This window comes from Mugil cephalus, chromosome 20 (assembly GCF_022458985.1).
Source record: "Mugil cephalus isolate CIBA_MC_2020 chromosome 20, CIBA_Mcephalus_1.1, whole genome shotgun sequence".
Lineage (NCBI taxonomy): Eukaryota > Metazoa > Chordata > Actinopteri > Mugiliformes > Mugilidae > Mugil > Mugil cephalus.
The window spans coordinates 3185340-3208628 of NC_061789.1; the positions used below are offsets into that span (position 1 = coordinate 3185340).

Here is a 23289-nt window from a genome sequence, read left to right on the forward strand (position 1 = left end):
TTGTATTTTTTAGCTGCAGCTCCTTTAATGCTTTTTGATTCATAATTATTTAAAAGTAAGTCTCTTATTCCGTGCCCTACTTTAGCTTAGCTTTAGCTATGTCTTTCTATTGTTGTTGATTTGATGATTGATGTTTTTTTCATGTAACGTCCTGTGTCTGAAATGTGTTATATAAATAAAGCTGCATATTCATCCCCTGAGGAGAGATTACACACTGACCCACTGAACCACAAAAAAAAAAAAAAAAAACTCAAATGGATGCAGATTTGATTGGAGAGGATTCAGAGGCTCCGGCGTTTGCAGGTTTTCTGACATTTCTCATTTCTCTTTTGAATCAGACCCCTCAGCTTCCTGGCAGCTGGTGTTTCCATGGTGACAGCGAGGCTGGAAACGAGGAGGTTTGGAAGGGGAGGGTGTGTGTGTGTGTGTGTGTGTGTGTGTGTGTGTGTGTGTTTGTTTTGCCGTGTCGGGCGTTCCTCTGGTAACCCCTCCACCCCCCCTCCACCCCCCCCCCTCCACCCCCCCTCGTCCCCTCCCCAAGGACGGGAGGAGAAGACGGATTAGAGGCCTGATCCAGAGGCTCGGTCGTTATCGTTACCTCGGCTCAACGGTGAGAATCTGACGGGAGGTCGTCGTCCTTCTGCACAAAGACACAAACAAACACGTGTTCCTGTGTGAATGTGGGTAAGTGGGCGACCTCCACTCGTCCTCTAATAACAGGCAGAATGAGTCCATGTGTCAGATGGAGGAGGTGGTGGTTAAAACCTTCAATAACCTCATAAACGACTGGTTTCTCTCTGGTCAGTGGGATCAGAAACGTTGGAAGACATCTTGGTTCTTCTTCTTCTACTCCTTATTTTCTTCCTCAACCTCTTCCATCATCTTCCTCTCTTCTTCTTCTTCTCCCTTTTCCATCTACTCATTCTCCTTCACCCTCTCCTCCTCGTTCTTCTTCTACTCCTCCTATACCCAATCATTCTTCTTCTCCCTTCATTTTCTATTTAGATTCTCCTCTTCCCTTTCTTCTTCTTCTTCTATCTCCTCCTCCTTCTCTTATGTCCTCCTTATTTTGCTTCTACTCCTCCTGTACCTAATCAATCTTCTTGTTCTTCCTCCTCTTCTCATCTTTCTTATTTTTTTTCTTCTTCTACCTCCTGTCACTCTCTTCTTCTCTTATTCCTCATCCCTTCCTTTCTTATTTTTCTAGCTCCTCATTCTTCTTCTTCTGTCTTATTTCCAGTAGATTTGTCTCCATAACAACAGAGCCTGAAGTTTCACGGTGACAGATGTTTAGATGTAAACAAACGTTTATCTGGTCAGATCACTTCATTTCGTCTCCGTGGAAACGGCTCATCTCCGACCACAACAACAGGAGACAAATTTATTTAACCTCGTAGCTGAAGTGTTGATGGAGACTTCACAAGTAAAACAACGATATGTTTAAAAAAAAACACAACTAGAGGCACCAACAGCGTTTCAAATCCCAGTTTTATTGGTCGTTGGATTTCAGGTGAACCAATGGCACAAGAGAGAGATTAATCCACAATATCAAAAGAAAATTATACAAAATAATAATAATACAAAAGGAAGTTCCAGTTATACAAAGCAAAGACTTTTCATTCTTCTTCTAGGTTTTTATTTAAATGTTTCTACTGCCCAAACATTTAAGGCACAGTCATTACCACATGTTTACCCTTCCACATCTGTTCCTCTTGGTTACTTCCTGGTGACTCCGGGTTCTTTGAGGAGAGAAATGCTCCTTTTATTTATTTACTTTTACTCGATTCTCAGCCCTTCACATAAAAAAAAAAAAAAAAAAAAAAAAAAAAAAAGCTGACGATGGCTTTGTTGAAGGGTTTTCACTGTGCTACGTGACTGCATCACAAAACCATTAACTTTTTAAACAAAAATCTCTTCCTCCACTTTCATAGACGAGAAAAATAAAAATTTGGTGTTTTTTTTTATTTATTTATATTTTTTAAATGAAGCAGAAATTAAAACTGAGAAAGAAGCAGGTTTAGATTTAGGAAAGTCATTTAGTAGCACCAGGTTCTAGTTTGGACGGTGAATCCGGTCTCAAAAGGCTGAGGTGAAAGGTTTTTGGAAAAAAAAATTAAAAATAAAAATACAAAATTTCAAATAAATCATTTCACTCCACTTTCTATGTTCTGTACAGTGGCCCATGTTAATAATGTCTGTGCCTTGGACATAGAAAAGGAAATGTTTTCCTTCCAATAAGACGTCTTTTTAAACTTCCTGGTTTTGGATTCGCCCAGTCAACCAATGGGAACGACGTAGGAAAGGTTTTTGGAATATTTTATGCTTGAGATGAAAAGCTGTCGTTTACATCTTCACCATCTTCATCATTCCAGTTATATCATCACAAACCAATAAAAATCTACAAGATCCACACAGTGTTCAAGATTTTTTTTCCAGCAAATTTTATCCAGTCCATGTTGGGACTTTAGATCAGGTAGAAATAATAACAATAATAATAATAATAATGAAACGTACTTTTAAACTTCCTACTTCCTGGTTTTGGACCAATGGGAATGCAGCTGAGCATGTAAACGTGTTTTTTTGAATATTTTAGGCTTGAGATGAAAGCTGTTGTTTACATCTTCATCATCCTCTTTCCAGTTTATATATTTAAATATATATGTTTATAAAACAAAAAAAACAAAAAAACAACCTGGTCTGATAGATCCGGATATAAAAAAAAAAAATTAAAAATAATAATAATAATTTTGTCCAATCCGTTTCAGAACTATAGATCAGGTAGAAAAAAAAAAAAAAAAAAAAAATGGAGAAATGTTAATTTTGTTTCCAATAAGACGTGTGTGACTTCCTACTTCCTGGTTTTGGTCTCCTGGACCAACCAATGGGAACGCAGCTAGACGTGAACTGTTTTACCGGTTGAGATGAAACCCGTCATTTACATCATCATCTTCATCTTCATCCTCATTCCAGTTATATCATCACAAACTAAATAAAAACAAAATAATAATAACAGCCTGGTCTGACAGAGGCAGGAAACCTACAAGATCCAAACATCGTTCTAGATATTTAAAGATAATTTTTTTTTTTTTTATATTTTTAATTTTTTTTTTTATAGCTAATTTTTTTTATCCAGTCTGTTTTTTTGAGACTTTAGATCAGGTAGACAGAGAAACATAAAGATGAAAATAAAAATAGACGAGAATAAGATGGTCGGGGGGGGGGGTTACCAGACCGGCTGAGACAAATTAAATACTGCCACCGTTCGCCGCCACTCAGACAATAACAGAGACGAGTAGAAAGACAAACTGAAAGAAAGAAAGAGGAAGGAAGGAAGGACGGAAGGACGGGAGGCTTTAAAGATGGAGGATGGGGAGGGAGGATATGGAGGTTGGAGAAAGGGGGGGGCAGGTTGAGCAGCGAACCAGAGAAAAGTGCACAGCCCCCGTGGTAACTATGGCAACAGATAAAGAGCTGGGGAAAAGGAGGGAGGTAGGAAGGACTCTTCTTCTTTTATCCTTCCTGTTCTCTCTGTGCAGTCTATCGACCTTTTAGGATGAGGGTGGTGGTGGGGGGCGAGGGGGAAGGGAGGGAGGAGGGAGTGGGGGGGGGTCTCAGTACTCCCACAGCGTGGCCGTCTCCAGGTCGTCGGCGTTGGCCTTCAGGACGCCGGCGTGGTCGCCGCGCAGGTACTTGCCGTCGGCGGCGTGACGAACAGCCAACTTGTTGTAGTCGCAGAACTCAAAGAAGAAGTCGACGGGAGAATCACTGCTGCTCACCACAGACTGTTCACTGCCCACCATCCAGTATTTACCTGTGGAGTCTGGACACAACCAGGGAGAAAGACGAGACAGGAAGTAAACAAATAGATACTGTATATACGAGTGTTTGTTACAGTTTCTCTGTGAGTTTATGAATGAACTCTGACCTTGGAGGCTGTAGGCTCCGTCCCTGAACTCCAGGGTGAAGTAGTCGTAGGACGAGCGGTTCGAGTCCAGAGTCCCCGTCACCTTCCTGCACCCGATGAACCCGTGCTCCCCCCTCAGGACGATGATGGGACGGTTGATGAGCTTCATCAGGAACTCCTCAGACTCACCTGGAGACGGAGACGAGACCCCCCCCAGGTTAACATCTGGACCAACATCTGGACCCCCAACTTAACACCCAGACCTCCATCTAGACCCCCAACTGAACATCTGGACCCCCAACTGAACATCTGGACCTCAAACTTAACATCTGGACCAACCTCTGGATCCCCAACTTAACATCTAGATCCTGACCTTAACACCTGGACCTCCATCCAGACCCGCAACTTAACATCTGGACCTCCATCCAGACCCCCAACTGAACATCCAGACCCACAACTTAACATCTGGACCCTGACATTGACATCTGGACCTCCATCTAGACCCCCAACTCAACATCTGGACCCCCAACTTAACATCTGGACCTCAAACTTAACATCTGGACCAACCTCTGGATCCCCAACTTAACATCTAGACCCTGACCTTAACATCTGGACCTCCACCTGGATCTCCATCCAGACCCGCAACTTAACATCTGGACCTCCATCCAGACCCCCAACTGAACATCCAGACCACAACTTAACATCTGGACCCTGACATTGACATCTGGACCTCCATCTAGACCCCCAACGTAACATCTGGACCCCCAACTTAATATTTAGACCTCAATCTGGACCTCCATCTGAACATCTGGACCCTCCAACGTAACCCAATGACCAGCACCTGAAACCCGAACCACCTCCTGTAAAAGGTTTCTCTTGAACCTCCTGATGTTTTTGTCGTTAAATCTTTGCTCATTTGCACAAATGTAACAAATTGGATCAATAGTAACCAGCTAGAACTTTGCTAATTAGCTTGTTTGAGGACACTGGGAAATAATTATTTACAATTCTGTCTCTGCTCAGTTTCATATTTTTGTTACTTATTGGTGACTTTATTATAATATACGGTGAATTAATCCCCATGTCCACGTATGAGGACAAAAACTACTTCCTGTTCAAAGATGATGCTTAGTTTTTAAACACCTTGGAGAAGACACCAAACTAAAGCTCAGGCCTCATTCACCAGATTCACGTTTCAGGTCTAGTTTCCAGGCTATAAAACAAACAGCTGCAGGTTTTTTTATTTCTGGGATCCTGCACTCGATCAGAGAAAACAGAGTCAGAGGAAAACTCTGCTCACTCATCGCTTTCTCACCATGTTTCCAATCAACGTGACTCATGTGAAACGGAGCCTGGCAAAAACTAACTGGAAAAAGGCTGCAGCGAAGCAACAGACTCCCACGCAGGAGAAAATAAATAAATAGACAAATAAACAAACAGCAAAGATCAGCGGCAGCCTCAGACCGACCTGCAGAGTCGATGGTTGCTGCTAACTGGCCGTTCTTCTTGGCGGCGACGTATTTCCCGTTGGCAGCACGGAGAGTCAGCCTCTTCCCACGCCACTCGATGTCAAAGTAGCAATTAGCCGACCTGCAGAGACGGAGAGAAAGTGGAGGAAGAATTAAACGTACGTAGCGGTTAAATATCCAGCAGCAGACTTGTATGAGGTGTGAACAGGGTTTTAAGGAGCTTGTGGTGTAACTTGATCTGTTTGTTGGAGGGATAAGCTTCATTAATCCTTTTAACTCTCAGATCAAGTTTTACTCTTCTCACCTTTTTCCACATAAAGAAGCTCTGAAACGTTTTTCCTTTCGAACCACAGTTGGTGAAAGAAAAACATTTTTGTGGTTTAATCTGAAGAATGTGTTGGAGGCGTGTGGTGAACTTTTTACAGCGTGACCCCCCCAGCGTCAAAGGATCGTCTCTGTTCTGAGAAATCCTCCAGCTGGAGTTTGTTCTTAATGTCACGTCTGTTTATTCAGCCTCAGACTTTTAACCAACTCTGGTTTTTCCCCAAACATTTGGTTTTTAGAAAGAATAGAATAGATATAGGTTATTATTTTTTATTGATTGCTTCTTATTTATTGTTTTTTTTTTCTTTTTACTGCTTCTTTATTTTGTGGTTTTTATTATTTTTTACTTTTTATCTATTGTTTCCTATTTCAGATTTTTTCTTGCTCCATTCCTGCTTTTTTTATTATTGTTTTTTGTTTTTGCTTCTTATTTATTGTGTTTTTATTGCTGTTTTATTTTTCACTTCCTATTCTTTTTATTTTTTTGCTTCTTTTTTCTATTTATATTCTTATTTTTATTTATTGCTTCTCATTTATGTTTTTCATTCTTGCTTCTTATTTATTGTTTTTATTTTTCACTTTTTATTCTTCACTCATTATTCCTCCTTTTTATTCTTATTTTTATTTGTTGCTTCTTATTTTTTAATTTTGATTCTTGCTTCTTTTTTATTGCATTTTTATTGCTTTTCTTCTTTTTACTTCTTATTCTTTATTTTTTTATTCTTAATTTTTATTTTTTATATTTTCCACTATTATTTGTATTATTTCTATTATTACTGTTACTATTATTAAGTAGCAGCAGTAGTAGTATAACTACTTTTATACTGTTTTTCTTCTCTTTCTTTATTCTATTTTGCATTTAACTTGTAACACAGAATCTTCTGTGTTTGGGTTTTAACGCCTTAATTTCCTGACGTGGATCAATAAAGTCTAAGAAAACATCTCCTCTTAGAGTTGGAACCTGTGTCTCTGTATCCAGTTGTTTTCAGGATGAACCCTGGACCGATAGTCTGCTAAATAATGGGTCCTAACACTTTTGAACGTGGAGATTTATCATCCAGGAGCTCAGGATTAAAGGTCAGAGGTCGGGGGTTAAGAGGCAGCTCTCGAACGAAGGCACATAAAAGATAATCACTCTCTCTACAGGTTGAGGTTGCACATACATCGGCTCCGTCTTCCACCCAGACGAACCACAGCCGTGACATGAAATCACTCCTCAGGTCACGGCTCAGACTAAACACAGAGAAAACTCTCAGAGCTGTGACGAACCGGCCTCCAGATTCTCTCGTCCCTGAGAGATTAGACGAGAGGACGGACGGCAGCAGGTGTGGGTGTTGTGGATGTTGCGGATGTGTCGGTTCTTACTTGGTGGAGGCGGTGCACTGCAGCCCGCCGTTAGCGGTCAGGGTCCAGTATTTCCCAGCAGCGGTTCGAAAGGCACACTTCCTGTTCTCACGGCAGATCTCCACCTGGAACACCTCCTGGTCGCCCTCCTCGTCCTGATTGGCCGACAGGTCCATACCTGGGGGGGGCGGGGACAGATGGTTAGTAAAAAAAAATAAAAAATACAGGCTAGCAGGGTCAATCAGAGGGCTGCAGATTAGCTTTAGCATCCTTCACACATGAACTAAATGAGCAGCAGATCAGATTAGAGGAGGATTTCACACAGCTGCACACACATCTGTCACAGTCCAGACAGACCACACTGTACTTCACAGGGTCAGGGTGCATGGTCAGTTTACTGCTAACACGCTAAAAGGAATGATTTATACCACGGTTAGCATGCTAACATCTGATGATTATGGGTGAAAAGAAGGTGTAGATGAATCTGGTGAGACGTTTGGACTTCAAACTAAACATTTACAATTGCAATATATCGTAATAATGTATCGTATCATTGCTCAAGTATCATGATACGTATCGTAAAGTCCTTGACAATACCCACCCCCACTTTAAACATTAAATAAATATGTGTTATGTTATGTAATTATATGTTTAGCTATATTCTACTTATTATACTTGGAATGATTCATCTAAGCATCTATCACAAGCTACACACAACAAGCTAAGCTAAACGGCATCCTCTGCAGTTGAAATATAAAGCTAACATTGGCGTGCAGTTCCTCTAATGTCCACTAGAGGATCTAAAAGCGAGTTAACTCCCATCGATCATGTTCAACTTATGAGCAGAAATAAACACAGTTGCGACCTGGTAATGAAACTGTTTTGGTCTCTAGAGCTAATTTTTGCATCCATGACAAATGTACGTGAAATTATTTTTATATAACTCATCTGTTTAAATTATATCGAGTTAAAGTTACGTAGATCAAGTGGGTGTCTTTACCGGCCGTCTTTTGCCTCAACTCCACTTTTTTTTTGCCAATTATTTATGAATTAACTAGGAGTTTGCAGAAGTTTCCAAGATGGCGACGGCCATAAACTCCACACTGAGCTTCAAAATCACCCTTCAGGAAACATAAAGATAACGTCATGCAGGGTTTGTCCACTGTTAAAGACGCAGTAGTTTAATAATTAATGCCAAACACAAGCACAGCTGAGGATATACCAAACTATTTAATTACCTTTAGCATTTTTTTTTAGCCACTAATGAAACATAAAAGGTCAATAAATTGATGCCAACTCTAAACTATGCTATCGCGCTAGCACTAAAGAGCAAATCTGAAGCCTGTTAGTCACATCATGGAGGATTCATCCATCTGTATTGATCAATAAGCCTCACAAAACTTTAACAACAACCCATCAAATAGTTTTTAGTCGATACGCGTTAAACCGTCTCTGGTTCAAGCTCCTCAAACACCAACAATGTCGCTTTATAATCAGTCAGCTGGACAAACACCAGCGATCAGTCAGTAATGACACTGTTTAGTAGCTTTAAGTCTGTTCATACAATCAAACTGTATGTGTTCAGAAACCAGAGCTCATTAAAGCTACATCAGCCGCGCTCAGGCTCTTAAGACCAAACAAAGAGGCCGATTCAGCATCAACACACACTTCATGTCGCACAAACGAGGCTATTGTATAGGATGAGGTCATGTTGTGGATGGACCTATGACCGCAGGGCTCAGATACGTATGTATTTATATATATATATATATATATATATATATATATATGTGTGTATGTGTAGGGGGGGAGGGAGGGGGGGAGGCTTGGCTTTACTGAACGTCTCCATTTCCAACCTCGACACGCTCCAGCTCAGTTTTTCCACGGTTTCTTGTTCTCTCAGTAAAAATAAGATCAGAGACTAAAATTAAATCATTCTCATCAGATAAATGTGTGTTTAAAAAAAGTCTCCAAAGAATAAGAAACATCAATCACTATAAAACTTTATACATAAAGAGGTGGCGACCAAAACTGAGACTGAAGTCTACTGGAAATAAAGAAGAAGAAGAAGTTTTATCTGAACTTTATCTACAACCCTGATTTAGGACGAGGAGGAGGAGGAGAAGAAAGAAGAGAAGAAGGAGGGAAGGAGAAATCTACTCCAATTTCTTCTCCTCCTCCTCCTCATTGTTCTTCTTCTCCTTCCCTCCTTCTTCTCTTCTTTCTTCTCCTCCTCCTCCTTCTTCTAAATCAGGGTTGTAGATAAAGTTCAGATAAAACTTCTTTTATCTGAGAACAAGAAAAAGGAGGAGAACAAGAACAATGAGGAGGAGGAGAAGAAATAGGAGTAGAAGAAGAAAGGGAGGGAGAAGGAGGAGGAAAAGGAGAAGAAGAAGAAGAAGAAGAGTAGTATGAGTCTTGATAGGTGATTAGTGGAGGTGTACTGTCCATGTAAACGTAGTAATCGACTCTTTGCTGTAGCTAACTAGCTAGCTAGCTAGCTAACTAGCTTAGCATTGAGCCTCTGGTTTCTCTGACGTTTTCTAACCACCAGCTCACGAGTTCAGTTTGAGGCCAGTCGGTTTTTTAAAAGATGCTGACCGTGTATTAAAGATCAACCACGATCCCAGCGAAGCGTTACACAACACTGGAAATAAAACAAAGACACACACACAAGACGCCGCTGAACAAACTCCTGCTGCCGGAGTCGACGTGGGATCGAGTTTCTGCAGAAATATGTGGCGATGTAACACGTAACACACACACACACACACACATGCAGAAAACACAGACGATTGAGAAGGAAAATATAACCGACCATAATGAGAACCACATGGTGGCGAGGAGGAGGAGGAGGAGGAGGAGGAGTACAAAGAGGAATGTAACCGACAAGAAGGAGGAGGAGGAGGAGGGCTTGGAGGAACATATTAGAGGAGGAGAAGAAGAGCTGAACTCTGATCCTCTCTGTACAGTAGCACAGGAACAGCCATTTATTATTCCCACGTCTCATTTCTGGCTCCGGTTGCCACGGTAACCACCTCATATATATTTCAAGCAGAACATGAAAATACAAAGACAAGACATTTCAAGGAACAAATAACAAAAAAAAAAATAGAACAATACAAAAGTATACACAAATAATTATGCAAAAAAAACAAAACAAACAAAAAAAAACTATAAAACTTGCATTTTGTGCCTTTTTTCTACATATTTTTTCCCAATTTTCCTCCAGTCATTAGTTTCCTTTCCACTGCACCACTGGTGTAAAGGACACCAGTAAAACTCCATACATTTATCTTTACAAACAATAAATGTGCTACCTTTCCAAACTCTCCATGGAGGATGTAAACACGACTGCATTTTTCTTTATTTGAAAAGGAACTACCGTCAACGCCACCACTGCTCCTCCATCTTGGTTCAGACTACGCTCCGAGCCCAATATCGCAAATGGTGAAAATAGTGTTAGGAACCAAAATGGAGGACAGGACGACACAAACCACCACTGCAGTTAGCGGAAACTTTCTGTAACTTGTCGATTAATCTGCATTATTACTTGTATAACGTGATTAAACACCAGTTTTTCCACAATAACCAAAGAAAGAAACAACGAACATACTAGCCCTCCAAGCTAGCTACCAGTTAGCCACCATGCTACTGTACACAAAAATGTCAAAATGCAAAGTTACAGAAGGTTTTTCTTCCTCGTTTTATTTAAAATTGACCGTTTTAATCTACATTGATCAGTAGATTTAACAGGAAGTCGTCGTTTCATTTACATCTGTTTATAAATCTCCTTCAAGATATGATCTGGTCGAGTTTCCTGATCTGGAAGGAAAACCGAAACATCCCGTAGAGAGGGCGCCATGAGGTTAGAGAGAGTTTTTCAATTCAATTTTATCATTATTTAGTTATTTAGAAGCGTTGCTAGGGTGGCCAAGATTAATCAACTAGTCACGATTACATGGACTATATCAAAATTGTCAGTGACTAACTTAATAATCTGCGTCATTGTTTATCTTTTGAAGCTTTGTTTCTCTCAATAATCGGCCTCTGTGTCTTTGATGCACTTGCTCAGTCGTGGTAAACGGGGTCAGACGTGATGTCACTGGAAAAGCTATGACCAAACAGTATCATGTCTAACGGGCAACGGAGCTGGAATATCTGGGATCAGTCCATCAAAACTATAAAAGACAAGAACGTGCAAAAAAATCTGCAAGACAAGACTCGCCTCGCACAAGCATCTAGTTAGCTGCTAACATTAATGTCAACGTTAGCAACATTCTTTATTTTTAGTTCGCACATCCCTTAAATACTTAAAGCTGGAAGCTAATGATGGTTACATAAGAGCAGCTGCAACTTACGTATGAACCGAATTATATCAAAACAATCGTTTGTGTCAGCTCTAAACGTTTCCTACATTTCTCTCCGTCCTGATTCAGAGACTCATTAGTCACATGATGGTTTTTTAGCTTTAATACAATAAATTAGTTTTCAATTTGTCTGAGAAAGAATCAGCTAGTGTCAAAACGCTTTACATAAACCAGATAGCGTTAGCCGGCGTAATCTCACAGGAAAGGATTAAACAAAAAAAAAAAAAAAAAAAAAAAGAATTTCCTCATATGAAAATAAACCAGGAAACTTGTTCTGGGAACAGAGCAGATAAAAGAGGACGTCTGTTTTCACAGCCTCGTCCGTCCGTTATCACTGGGACAAGAAAAATATTAACAGGAGGAGACGAAACACTCGACAACATGAGGTCTGTGTAGCTGCAGCCGTGACCCAGAGAGAGTCCGAGGCCGAGGCTGCACCGAGTTTAGTTTAACGCAGGTCTGCAATCACGCACATCTTTCCACGCCGAACCCACACCAAACCCCTCCATCTTCTGCACCGTCCGCCCCGCCCACCTCATTCAGCCCCGTCTGTGGAGGAGACCGCACGCCATCCCATCAAACCTCCGATTGTGTGCGTTTGTGTGTCTGCTATTGTTCGACGGGCCCGAGTGAGGAGGCGACCAGCTGGGGCACAAACAGGGAGCCGGATCATCGGCCTTTTGTTCTGCTCCAAACAGACACAGACACACAACCGAGAGCTGAGCCGACAGAAAATAATAAAAAAAATAAAAAATAGGTCAGACATGTGAGACAGCAAATCTTTCTCCTGTAAACTGATTTTAAGCTCATGTCATGTGTCACAAACAGGAGGGAGCAGCTGAAGAGCGTGATATCATAAAAAGGAGGCGACGTTGAGGCTTCCCTGTGGGAATGCAAACACATAAATGGTCCATAAACGCATCAAACCGTCTGCAGACAGCAAACACAGCCTATGAGAATTACTAATGATGCATAAATTGATCGTTTTCCATCTTTTTTTTTTCCCCCCTCTCTGCTGGGTGACTGTGCTGATGTGTTACATGCCCCTGCAGGGATTATCACACCACAGCCAAGGTCGAAGCCGTGTGTCTCATTTCCTGCTGGTTGGGGGTGAAGGATGCCGACATGGGTTGACTCATGGCCAAACACGACACCACTCCAACCTTTACCACCCACTATAAAACTAGTAATCCTCTAACAATCACAATAAAAAAAAACCCTCAAGTCTTTTGTGTGCATATGAAGCTAAAGCCAATAGGCAGTTAGCTTAGCATGACACATACACGTTAAATGCATCTGACAATCTAGGGGAGAAATCTGAAGTTAGCCTCATGCAGGAGGTGCAAACCAGATCATTTGGTAAGATTCTCTTAAACCTTCCCGTTTAAAATATGCACTTTCACAATTACATTAGCGTGCATGCTAGCTTAGCATAACAGCAGGTTGAGAAGCTAGCCTTGCTCTGTCCAATGGCAACAAGATTGACCAAAATTTACCATTTCTGACAATCGAGAAGAGAAACTTAGTGCTAGCCTCATTAATCTGACAAGTTTAAAGATTCTCTTAAACATTCTGATTTAAAATCTGCCCTTTGACAACATTAACCAATTAAAGAAACAATTCGTCCAACACAACAACCAATGACAGTCTACGAGGACTCAGATGTTCTCAAGCAAATATAAAAGTAAACTTAACCCTGCAAGATAACATTAGCATGCATGTTATCTTAGCACAACACATAGACTGGAGGCAGGTTAAGAAGCTAGCCTGGCTAAGTCCAACAGCAACAAGATAGACCAAACATCACCGTTAAATTTACCATTTCTGACCAGATCATCTGGTAATGTCACAAGTTTAAAGATTAAAGATTAAATCTTCTCATTTAAAATCTTCACTTTCATAATATTAACCAATGAAATAAACTATTCGTCAAGCACGCACATGAATAAGAGTTTATAAGGACATGGAGCAGCCAATGGTATTTTTAACGTTAAACATACTAGTCCTCTAAGATAACATTAGCATGCATGTTAGCTTAGCACAACACATAGACTGGAGGCAGGTTGAGAAGCTAGCCTGGCTCTGTCCAACGGCAACAAGATTGACCAAACATCACTGTTAAATTTACCATTTCTGATAATCAAGAGGAGACATCTGGTGCTAAAACCAGATCATCTGGTAACATGACAGGTTTAAAGATTGTTTTAAACCTCCTGATTTAAAAGAGACTAGTCTTTAAGCACCACAAACCAATGAGTGCATACAAGGACACGGAGCAGCTGATGGTGTTATAAAGCAACGGTAAACATACTAGCCCTCTAAGCTAACATGAGATAGCATGTCCAATACTTTCACGATAACCAAAGAGTCCACAAAGGACACAGATCAGATGACTGTTATCAAGCAAACATAAAATAAACTTAGCCCTCTTCTGCGCTAAAGTGTCGGACGATCTTCACCGCAAAATTTTCAAATTGATTGATTTGGATCAACTAAGAATCTGTAAGGAAAACTGAGGAGGTTTGGAGATGTTTGTATGACTCATCTTTGGTGAAATTTGGACGGAAGTTTCAGTCGCCGTTGTTGAAAGTGAAGCAGGAAGTAGAAACAAAAATTAAATTAACCTCACTGGTAAAAAAAGATTGCAGACAAGTGTTTGGGTAGAGTCGAACAAGATAACATTAGCATGCATGTTAGCGTAGCATAACAACAAGAGAGGAACCAGGAAGAGCAGGTTGAATGGTTCTAGTGTTACATGCAATTTAAAGCCGATTAAATTTACCACCAGTAGGTTAAAAGCTAACTAATTATGTTCCACCTCATTTGCTTAAGCTAACCGGCTCCGGCTTCACACTGAAGAGACTTTCAGCAACAAGGGGAAAGATGTTACTTCCCCAAAGCTCTGGACCATGCCCTCAAATTTCCAAGTCTTTTCATGTGGTTTTAGCCGTGTGTTCGGTAGAACTTCAAAAAGGCCTGAAGATTGAATTTCCTGTGATCACTTAAAAAGGTCAAGTCACAGGACGAAGGCAGGAATGATTGACTGCCTCCAACATTAGATGTCTTCTGGGAGCTTGACGCCTATCCAGTTAAAAAACATCCAGCAGGGATCAAATTCATATGCGAGATAATTACAAAGAGTAGTCAGCAGTCAGTGGTCACACCAGTAGCCAGCAGGATGTGACGGCCTATCATCCGTTCAGCTGACAAACCAGAGCTCAGGCTTCACCCACACTTGTGCTACAGTTTAAGGGGCAGAGCAGACCACTTAAAAGGCCACCGGGCTCCAGGCTAACGCACTGGTAATTGCGCCTCGGTCCACGTGAGGGGTCGTTAAACGGTCTCTCTGGGAATTTGTGTCCATTGACGAGAGGCGTTACGAGCCGGAAACAAGCAGAGTCACTTTAATGGCAATTAGAAACAAAAAAGAAAGAAAGAAATGATTCATTCAAGTCTCCTTTCCAGTTATAATAAAAGAAACACCGCAGAGGACTCAAGAGTCTGGTGCTTAATCTGAGGAATGAAAACGTCTTGAGTCAACAATTCTGTCTCCAGCTAAATGAGAGGATGTCCAATCTAGATTTACGGTGTTGGATCTTGATAAACAACAATTAAAGCCACAGAATCAACAGCTCTGATTGGACCAAAAAGCAGCTTTTAGACTGACCCACTTCTTCTACAGCCAGTCAAAAAAGAATCAAACCAGCCAACCTCGACCGCCATCTTGGCTCAGGTCTGGGAATAGGAGCAGCTGTCGGTTAGAAAAAAAAAAACAAAAAAAAACATCTGGAGCCAGTTTTAATTCCACTCAGAACTTAATCCACTTCACAATGATCCAGTTGTTGGAGGCTTGAACATGATCACCCTCTAAATGTTGAGGGTTTTCCTGCTCCACTATGCGGTCGACCGAGCAGGACGTCAGACTTCTAGCTGACCTTTGACCTCCCAGGAGGCATTTTGAAACATCCACTAAAGAACGACAGATACCAGTCGTTTCTTTTTATATAACTCGTAATACTTTATATATGAATGCCAACCTTGTGAAGAACTGATGTGCAGTTCCACAACACTCCACTAGAGGCTGGCTCCGAAAGTAGACCTCCATGTTAAAGCACTCAACTTTACATCAAGAATAAATATGTTTAGCTTAGCACAAAGGCTAAAATGAAGAAATCAAGCCAAACACAACAAGCTGCAATTGAGCAGGCAGCAACCTCTGAGCACAATTAAAAATCAAGCTAGCGTCAATGTTAAAAATGCAAAAATAGACTTGTTTACAATGTGGTTTAGCCAATTTCTCCACTCATGACAACTGTGCAGGGGTAAATTCAGGTAAATCTTGGTTGTTTAAATCATATCAAGGCTAAAATTTCCACTCATGCTCCACCTCTTTGAACATTTTTTTTTTAATTTGCTGGGAGTTGGGAAGAGTCAGGAGTTTCCAAGATGGCGACAGTCGAGACGTGACACAGAGCTTCAACATTCCTTTCTTCAGAAAACGTGACGGGTGATGTTCATTTTTAGATACAGTCAGTGGATCATAGGAACACCGGGGAGTTGGGTTGAGTCATAGCACTGAACTCAGACTAACTGACCACCTATAATCTTATTGTGGTGGAAAGTTGGTCCGTAGTCTCTCTGTTGGAAACCGATTACACTCCTGCAAAGATCTGCCCGTTTGTTTGCAATTCATGCAACAGAAGTCAAACATCCGTATTCATTCGTTCAGTTCGTCTACATCAAAAGGGTTCTGATTGGTTTTTGGACTTACCAGTTGCACAGAGGTTTTGAAACCAGGCCCATAATGAAATCCAGATGATACCAGACTCTGATTGTGAAAAGAATTGAAGCTGGCGACGCTATTGCTAGTGGAGTCAGCGACTGCCAAGATGGCGGCGACCGGAGACAAGACACTGAGCTTCAAAACTCCCTTTTTTCAGAAACTCTACGGGCGGCGTCCATCTTTACATACAGCACAGAGAAGATTGTGCCATCGAAGGCATCGCTTCACCTCGATAAATTCCCACAATCTTAACTTGTTTGCAGGAAAATTAAGTCGAAAACAAACCAAATGAGCATTTGGGTGCAAGAATTGATCGTTAATTTAGACGCTCTTAATGAATCAGCATCATATTGTTTAAATGCAAGCTGCTAAAATCTGTGTACATGTGAATAATTGTGTTGATTTTAGTATAACTCCATGATATAAAAGGCCCAACAGCCTCCTGCTTCAGCCCCCCCACCTCCCCCCAGCCTCCATTTTGTGTCAAAACCCAACACTTACAGCTGCTGATGGAGAGAAAAGTGGATAAATATCCCTTTGACAACTAAACAAAAGGCAGCAGACAGAACAAACATAGCGTTCGTAGGGTGTGACGGAGACTGAGAGACAGGGGAGGAAAAATTAAATGATGGGGACCAGATCATACTTTCCGGAAAACAAAACCGCACAACGTTCTCTAACCCAGACGCCAAAAATAGATTTAAAGAGTTTAAATGTTCATTAGAGACCACAGAGGGGGAGGAGAGGGAGGAGGAGGGGGAATTCTTGGTACATATGAGGATTAAATAAGGTCCATCAACATTGATCTATGATAAATGACTGCGGAGGCCTAGGGGTGTGGGGGAGGGGTGAGGAGAAGGAAAATTATTTAAAAAAAAAAAGAACAATGAGGGAAGAAGGGTTGAAGAAAGAGGGAGAGGAAGGAAGGAAGGAAGGAAGGAAGGATTAAGAAACATGAGGGAGGAAGGTGTGAGGAATGAGATGGTGAACAAGGAAGGAAAGATGGATGGAAGGAAGTAAGGAAGGAAAGAAGGATCCACCAGACACAGACCATCAATCAACATGGAGATGATTTAAGATGCGTTCAAGGACTCATATTTAGTGTGGTTAAATATGTGTTTAAGGCCCCTGTTGTGTATTTTACTGCGAGTGTGTGTGTGACATTCCTTCACGTTGAGCCTTCCTCCACCAACACACACCACCACCACCACCATCACCACCATCACCCCAGAGGACCGGACCGGACCGGACCGGACCGGGCCACCACACCCACCTTGCCGGGTGGAGACGTTCCTCTCGTTCCCAGCCGTGAGCACGACCTGCGGGTGACTCTGCTCCAGCACGAACAGCTCGTCCTTCCCCACGCGTCCACTCTTCCCGGACTTCATGGTACCAGAGGGCCCGGACGGGGCCAGGTACCTGCCGCTACAGTCCCTGAAGGCCACCTTACCGGAGCGGAACTCCAGCGTGTAGCCGGTGCTCTTGTCCGTGGTGGCCACCAGCGCGCCGTCGTTCCTCAGGAACCGGTTGTCGGAGGTCTGCAGGTGGTAGCGCTGGTCGCGGAACACCAGCGTGATCATGGAGTCCACCCCCCACGGGACGTCCCGGTCGATGGCAATCTCGTCCACCTTGGAGCTCAGGTGTGCGTACCGCTTGCGCGTCAGGCTGAAGATGTTCACCTGCGGGTGCATGGCGATGTGCACGCTCCACTTCTCCGCCACGGACGCGGTCTGCGCGAAGCAGATGATCCGGTCCTCGGTTCCGCCCAGGTACCGGCCGTGCGGCTCGGACTGCAGCGACCAGCGGCCGTCATCGTGGGCCGTGATGATGAACCGGCACTCCGGGCCCGGGGTCTCGCTGTCTCCGGTGACGTTGCCGTCCTTGTCCGCGGCGATGTACCGGCCCAGGTGTGACTTGAGGTGGAAGACGTTGCCGCTGGAGTCGTCGCCGCTTTGCTCCAGGGTCCAGATCTGCTTCTTCTTCATGCTGGTGGCGGACGCGTTGATCTTGAAGCCGAACGTCTCCGCCGTCAGGTACTTGTTCCCGCAGTTGATGAGTCCGAACTGGATCTGCAGCATGTCGCTGGTCCCGTTAGCGGCGCCGTTGGTCGTCATACCGGACCGGTTCTGATGCGTCCGAGAGGGATGAAGATGAAGAAGAAGAAGAAGAAGAGGAGGAGGAAGAAGAAGAAGAAGAAGAGGAGGAGGGGGGGCGGTTCTGGTCGTGAGCTCGCGGCTGAAAGGGTGGGATGCTCCTCTGCCTCGCGTGCTTCTCTTTGTTTGGGGAGCGCGTGTGGCGGACTGGGAGTCTGGGAGCGCGCGCCACCGGTCCTCAGTGGAGGATGTGCTTGTGTCAGCTGCGCGAGACCGCCGCCACAGCTGCAGCCTATATGACCGTCTGTGACGTCACAGGACAAGCACCCTCCCATCCAGAGCGCCACGAAGATTAGTGACAAAGTAGCTTTAACCTCTTATCGTTCCCAAAAAAAAACAAAAAAAAAACAAAACTGAATGCGTGGAGCTCATGCGTGTTCTTGGTCTCGTTTGAAAGACAAGACTCTCAAGTTTCTATCACAAAAGTCAGAATCACTCTAAGTGGTTTTGTTCTTGACTAATCAAAGTTGGCACACAGTAAAAAAAATAAAAAATTAAACAAAAAAGGAAGAAAGAAGAAGAAAATGCATCATGCTGCGTTTACTCAAACACAACTGTCCCATAAATCACATAAAATAATGAGGAATCCTTTTAACCCTCCAGTTACTTTCAAATTTACTATCACGTTTTTATCGGTGGAGTCAATTTGACTCCAGCAAAACCTCCAAAAATGATTACAGGTAAAAATATTCTTAAGTTTATGTGTTTGTTGACCTAAATAGCTCTTTAAAATAAAAACAAACCCCCACCCCACTTATCCACCCAGAATACTGTTACACAGAAATAGAGATCACCATAAAATCTCACTGATTAACCATAAAATTCTCATTCGTTTGGAATACATCGTAATTTCTTTAAGATAACATTAAGATCTTTAGATATTTGGGATTATTAGGATGGAAAACATATAAAAAATAATCATCGCCTGGAAGTAAGTTACCAAACTATAAAACTGTTCATTTTAATGCAAAAGCAGAATTTGAAACGATGAAATTCCAACACACTCAAACGAGTGCTCGTAAATTTGATAAATTTTCACGTCACATCAAACTAGAAAAGTTAATAAACATAAATGAACAAGTGTATCGACCCTTCGCCACCAGTACATGGCAGATAAAAGTGTCTCATTATGAGGACAACAGGTCTAAATGAAGCCGCAACAAACCTAAAACATAATGTCCCCATATGAGGACGCCGGGTCTCAGGAGGTTAAATTTGAAAGAGATATGTTTAAGTGGCTTTATGTCATTTCTAAGTATAAATTATTGTTATCTATAACATTTGGTATGAAAAAACTATTATCACAACTACTATCAACAATATAATGTATATTATGTTGGGACCAGTGTCTCCATTAAAGTAGGAAAAGTCATTAAATATGAAGCACAAAAAATGATCTTATCATATATTTAGATACGTTAGCCATTGAATGGGGACAACGTAATGTCTCAAAATATAAATTAAAATATATATTTAGAAAATATTTAGTTAAGTTTGCAAAATAATGAGTTTGTATCTCAAAATTATGAGAAATGTTGTAAAAATGATAAGAAGCTCTCAAAAATTGACTCATTTCCTCAATATAATCCAACATTCTCTTCAAAATAATAGCTCAATATTTCAAAATTAATGACAAATCATCAAATAACAACTCAGTAGTTCGATATAAGAAATATTTTTTTAACATGTGACATTTTTTGTTATAATAGGTATTTATTTAATAGTCTTAACATGTCTAAACTAATGACAGTAACCACAACATAATGAGAAACCTTCAGTAAATAATAAGTTGGTATCTCAAAATAATTGGAAATCGATTGAAATAAATGTTAATAAAACCAGTTAACAAAATAAGAGGAAACTTTGTCACAAAATTGACATTGTTTCTCAAAATGATGAATGAGGAACCTTCTCACAACAAAATAATGAGTTAATATCTCAATGATAATAATAATAATATGACTTTGTGCCTCAAAATAATGAATAATTCTCAGTTTAATGACAAAACTAAGAGTTCATTTCCCCAAATAAGTCAAAATGGAGATGTGTTTCTACCAATGTTGTGTTTCCTTGAGTGTTGAACAAGGTTTGTGTTTTCGATAAAATCATATCACTGTCCCTCTCGGACCCGTCGATCAGATGGAGCCGGCATTCAAATCCTGAGGCCTGGCCGCTGGTGTGTCCGCTCACAAAGCTCCATTCATGGACACGGCGTTCACATCACAGGGCAGGAAAAGACCGGGCTCCGTAAACAAAGAGGCCAAACAGATCACGCTGGCATCATCTCAGATCAGGGCGCCAGCCTGCATTCAGACACGCATATACAAATATACCAACACACAGTGACCAAAAACAAGTTTTTATTGTGGTTTCCAACGCGGACGCTGCCCAGAGGACGCCCCCCTCCCTCCCTCCTTATCATTTTGTAATTGTTTTAAATGGACTTGTGAGTGAATAAATGTTTTTATTAAATAGTCCTTCACCTCTCTGCAGGCCGCTGGGTTTGGAAACATGAAGTAATCTGACCCCGAAATGTAATTTAATCACTGGTAATCTCTCCCTCTGCTGCTGCAGCCCAGATAAATCCGATCCTCAGACTGAACATCTTCAAACAAATCAAATCTCAGCTCCAGGATCCAGCTCTAATAAAATCACCTCCCTTTCTCTTGTGTGTTTCTACTTGACCACACGGTTGTATTACATTTATATTTATATATAACAGTCCGAGCTGCAGCTTTAAAATTAATTAATTTTTAAAGATATATGTAAAGATATTTCGACTTATTTATTCATTTTATTTTATTTTTGTTGCTGAATTTTAAGTTCTGCTGAGCCATGATGCCTTCAGGTGCTGTCAGGAAATATCCAATAATCACTCAGTTTACTTAATATCTCAAATTTATCATATTGTTTCATAAAGTAATAACTTAATATGTCAAAATAACGACATACACCAATCAGGCATAACATTATGACCACCTTCCTAGTACTGTGTAGGTCTCCCACTCATGAAAAGGTAGACATGGGTCTTCTGAGGGTGTCCTGTGGTGTCTGGCTACAGGATGTTGTTAGTGGGCGGGGGCTTTGAGGGGAGGGACCTCTGTGGATCATCCCACAGATACTTGCTCAGTCTGGGATCCAGTGAATTTGGAGGCCAGGTCAATACTTGTGCGGTTCTTCGTGGTTTTTTGAGTCGTTCCTAAAGTGTTTTTGTGTGTCTTTGCTATGGGGTGGGGGGGTCTGGTCTGGTCTAGGCGGGTGCTACCTGTCTAAGTAACATCCACATGAATGAATACCAGGTCCAGATGTTTCCCAGTAGAACAGTGAATTGTCACAATTTGGTTTTTATATTATTCACTTCTCTTGCCAGTGGTCATAATGTTGTGGCTGGTCAGTGTAGTTTCTCAAAATAATGACTTAGTATAAGAAATAAACTACTTAGTTTATTAAAATAATATCTTGTATCCTGGCTTCTCATCATAATTATTCATGAAGTAACTATGGTGACTTGCAGAATCTTTATTTTGTCCATTTTTGTCTCAAACGGGCTTCCATAGAAAAAACAACAGGCACAGACCGGCCCCTGTCTCCCGTTCAACATCTATCTCTTCCTGCAGATGGGCGCCTCCTCCATTGTTGCAAATGAAAATTCATACCACACACACACTCTCTGATTACATGTGATTACGCTGGGATGTGCGACTACACCACACTCACACTCACACTCGCACAAACACCAGCCTGTGCAGAGGCCTCGCCACAGGAGACTCACACAGCTGGTGGGGAGGAAGAGAGGGGAGGGGGAAGCCATCTTTGTTCGCCAGCCCTGAGCTTTGAGGACGGTTGCCACGGAGACCAGCCTCAAATCTGTCCGTTGATGGAGGGTGGGCAGTCTGCCCGAAGCACACACACACACACACACACACACACACACACACACACACTGACACACTGACACACTTGCTGCATTAAGTACCTGCAGACGGCGGCGCAGCACTGCAGCAACGCATCAGGAGACTGGAGCTCGGACCAATGGGCTTCCTCCTTTAACACACACCTCTGAGCCGCAGCCAACCCGCGACGTCCTTTTCCTGCTGCTGCAGTGCAACATCTGCCAATCAGGACGCAGCAGCTCCCCAGATGTGTCTGCACAATACCCCTGACCAAACCAAAAAAATAAAATAAAAATGGACACGATTTCCTTCTGCAGGGTTTTGTGTTTTTGTTTTTTTTTTGAGCTGCAGCTGATGGAATGTTGTTGACTCACATTCACATTATAAGTGGAGAAAGAAAGGAAGGATGTGAGTGAATGGTGGGAATAGTCGACCTATATTCACCTGCAATTCATTCCTCTTGTGATCCCAGACCGGCACTCTGAGCTGCTGGATGTTTGTAGAAGTTGAGGATGTGCGTCCAAAATGCCCTTGTTCGTCGTATTAGGTGAGCTGGGATGAGATCACATCACAGAAACATGGAGATTGCATTAACCTGCATTTTACTGTGAGCACTGACTGAATAAATGCACCATTCAAACCTAAAATTTGTGTTTCCATCACTACTAGGCCTCTAATCTGACATCTGGATCACAGCTGGTCGTTCTGTTTATAGTGCTGATGGTTTTTAAAGACATCCAGAGACACATGAGTCCATATTAGACCTTCTTGTGTGACTGTTTCCTTATAAACATTCAAACCACTCACTGTAAATAAAGATGGATGGGCTTTTTATGAAGTTTCCTACAGAGAGTTTTTGAAGCACAATGTGGCGTCTCTGACTGGCGCCATCTTGGCCTGATTCATATGAGGACACCCATCCCTCACTCTAGGTAGCGATAACTTTAATCCTGCTAAGATGGACGTCACCTTTAGGCTTTAGAGCAGTTTTGAAGCTCAGTGTGAGGTCCCTGACAGCCGCCATCTTGCCATGGTAGATGATTCCTCTC

At 41.9% G+C, this 23289-nt stretch overlaps 1 protein-coding gene across 1 annotated transcript; it reads right to left on the reverse strand.

Moving 5' to 3' along the window:
- Nucleotides 1-1469: 1469 nt before the first annotated feature.
- On the reverse strand, nucleotides 1470-18656 carry fscn1a (fascin actin-bundling protein 1a). The gene is made up of 5 exons (XM_047572083.1): nucleotides 17468-18656; nucleotides 7063-7219; nucleotides 5373-5494; nucleotides 3926-4093; nucleotides 1470-3820 (listed from the first exon to the last, which is right to left on the reverse strand). Exons 1-5 carry the CDS (start codon nucleotides 18306-18308, stop codon nucleotides 3612-3614), a joined length of 1497 nt encoding a protein of 498 aa, XP_047428039.1. The 5' UTR covers nucleotides 18309-18656; the 3' UTR covers nucleotides 1470-3611.
- Between the last annotated feature and the right edge of the window lie 4633 nt (nucleotides 18657-23289).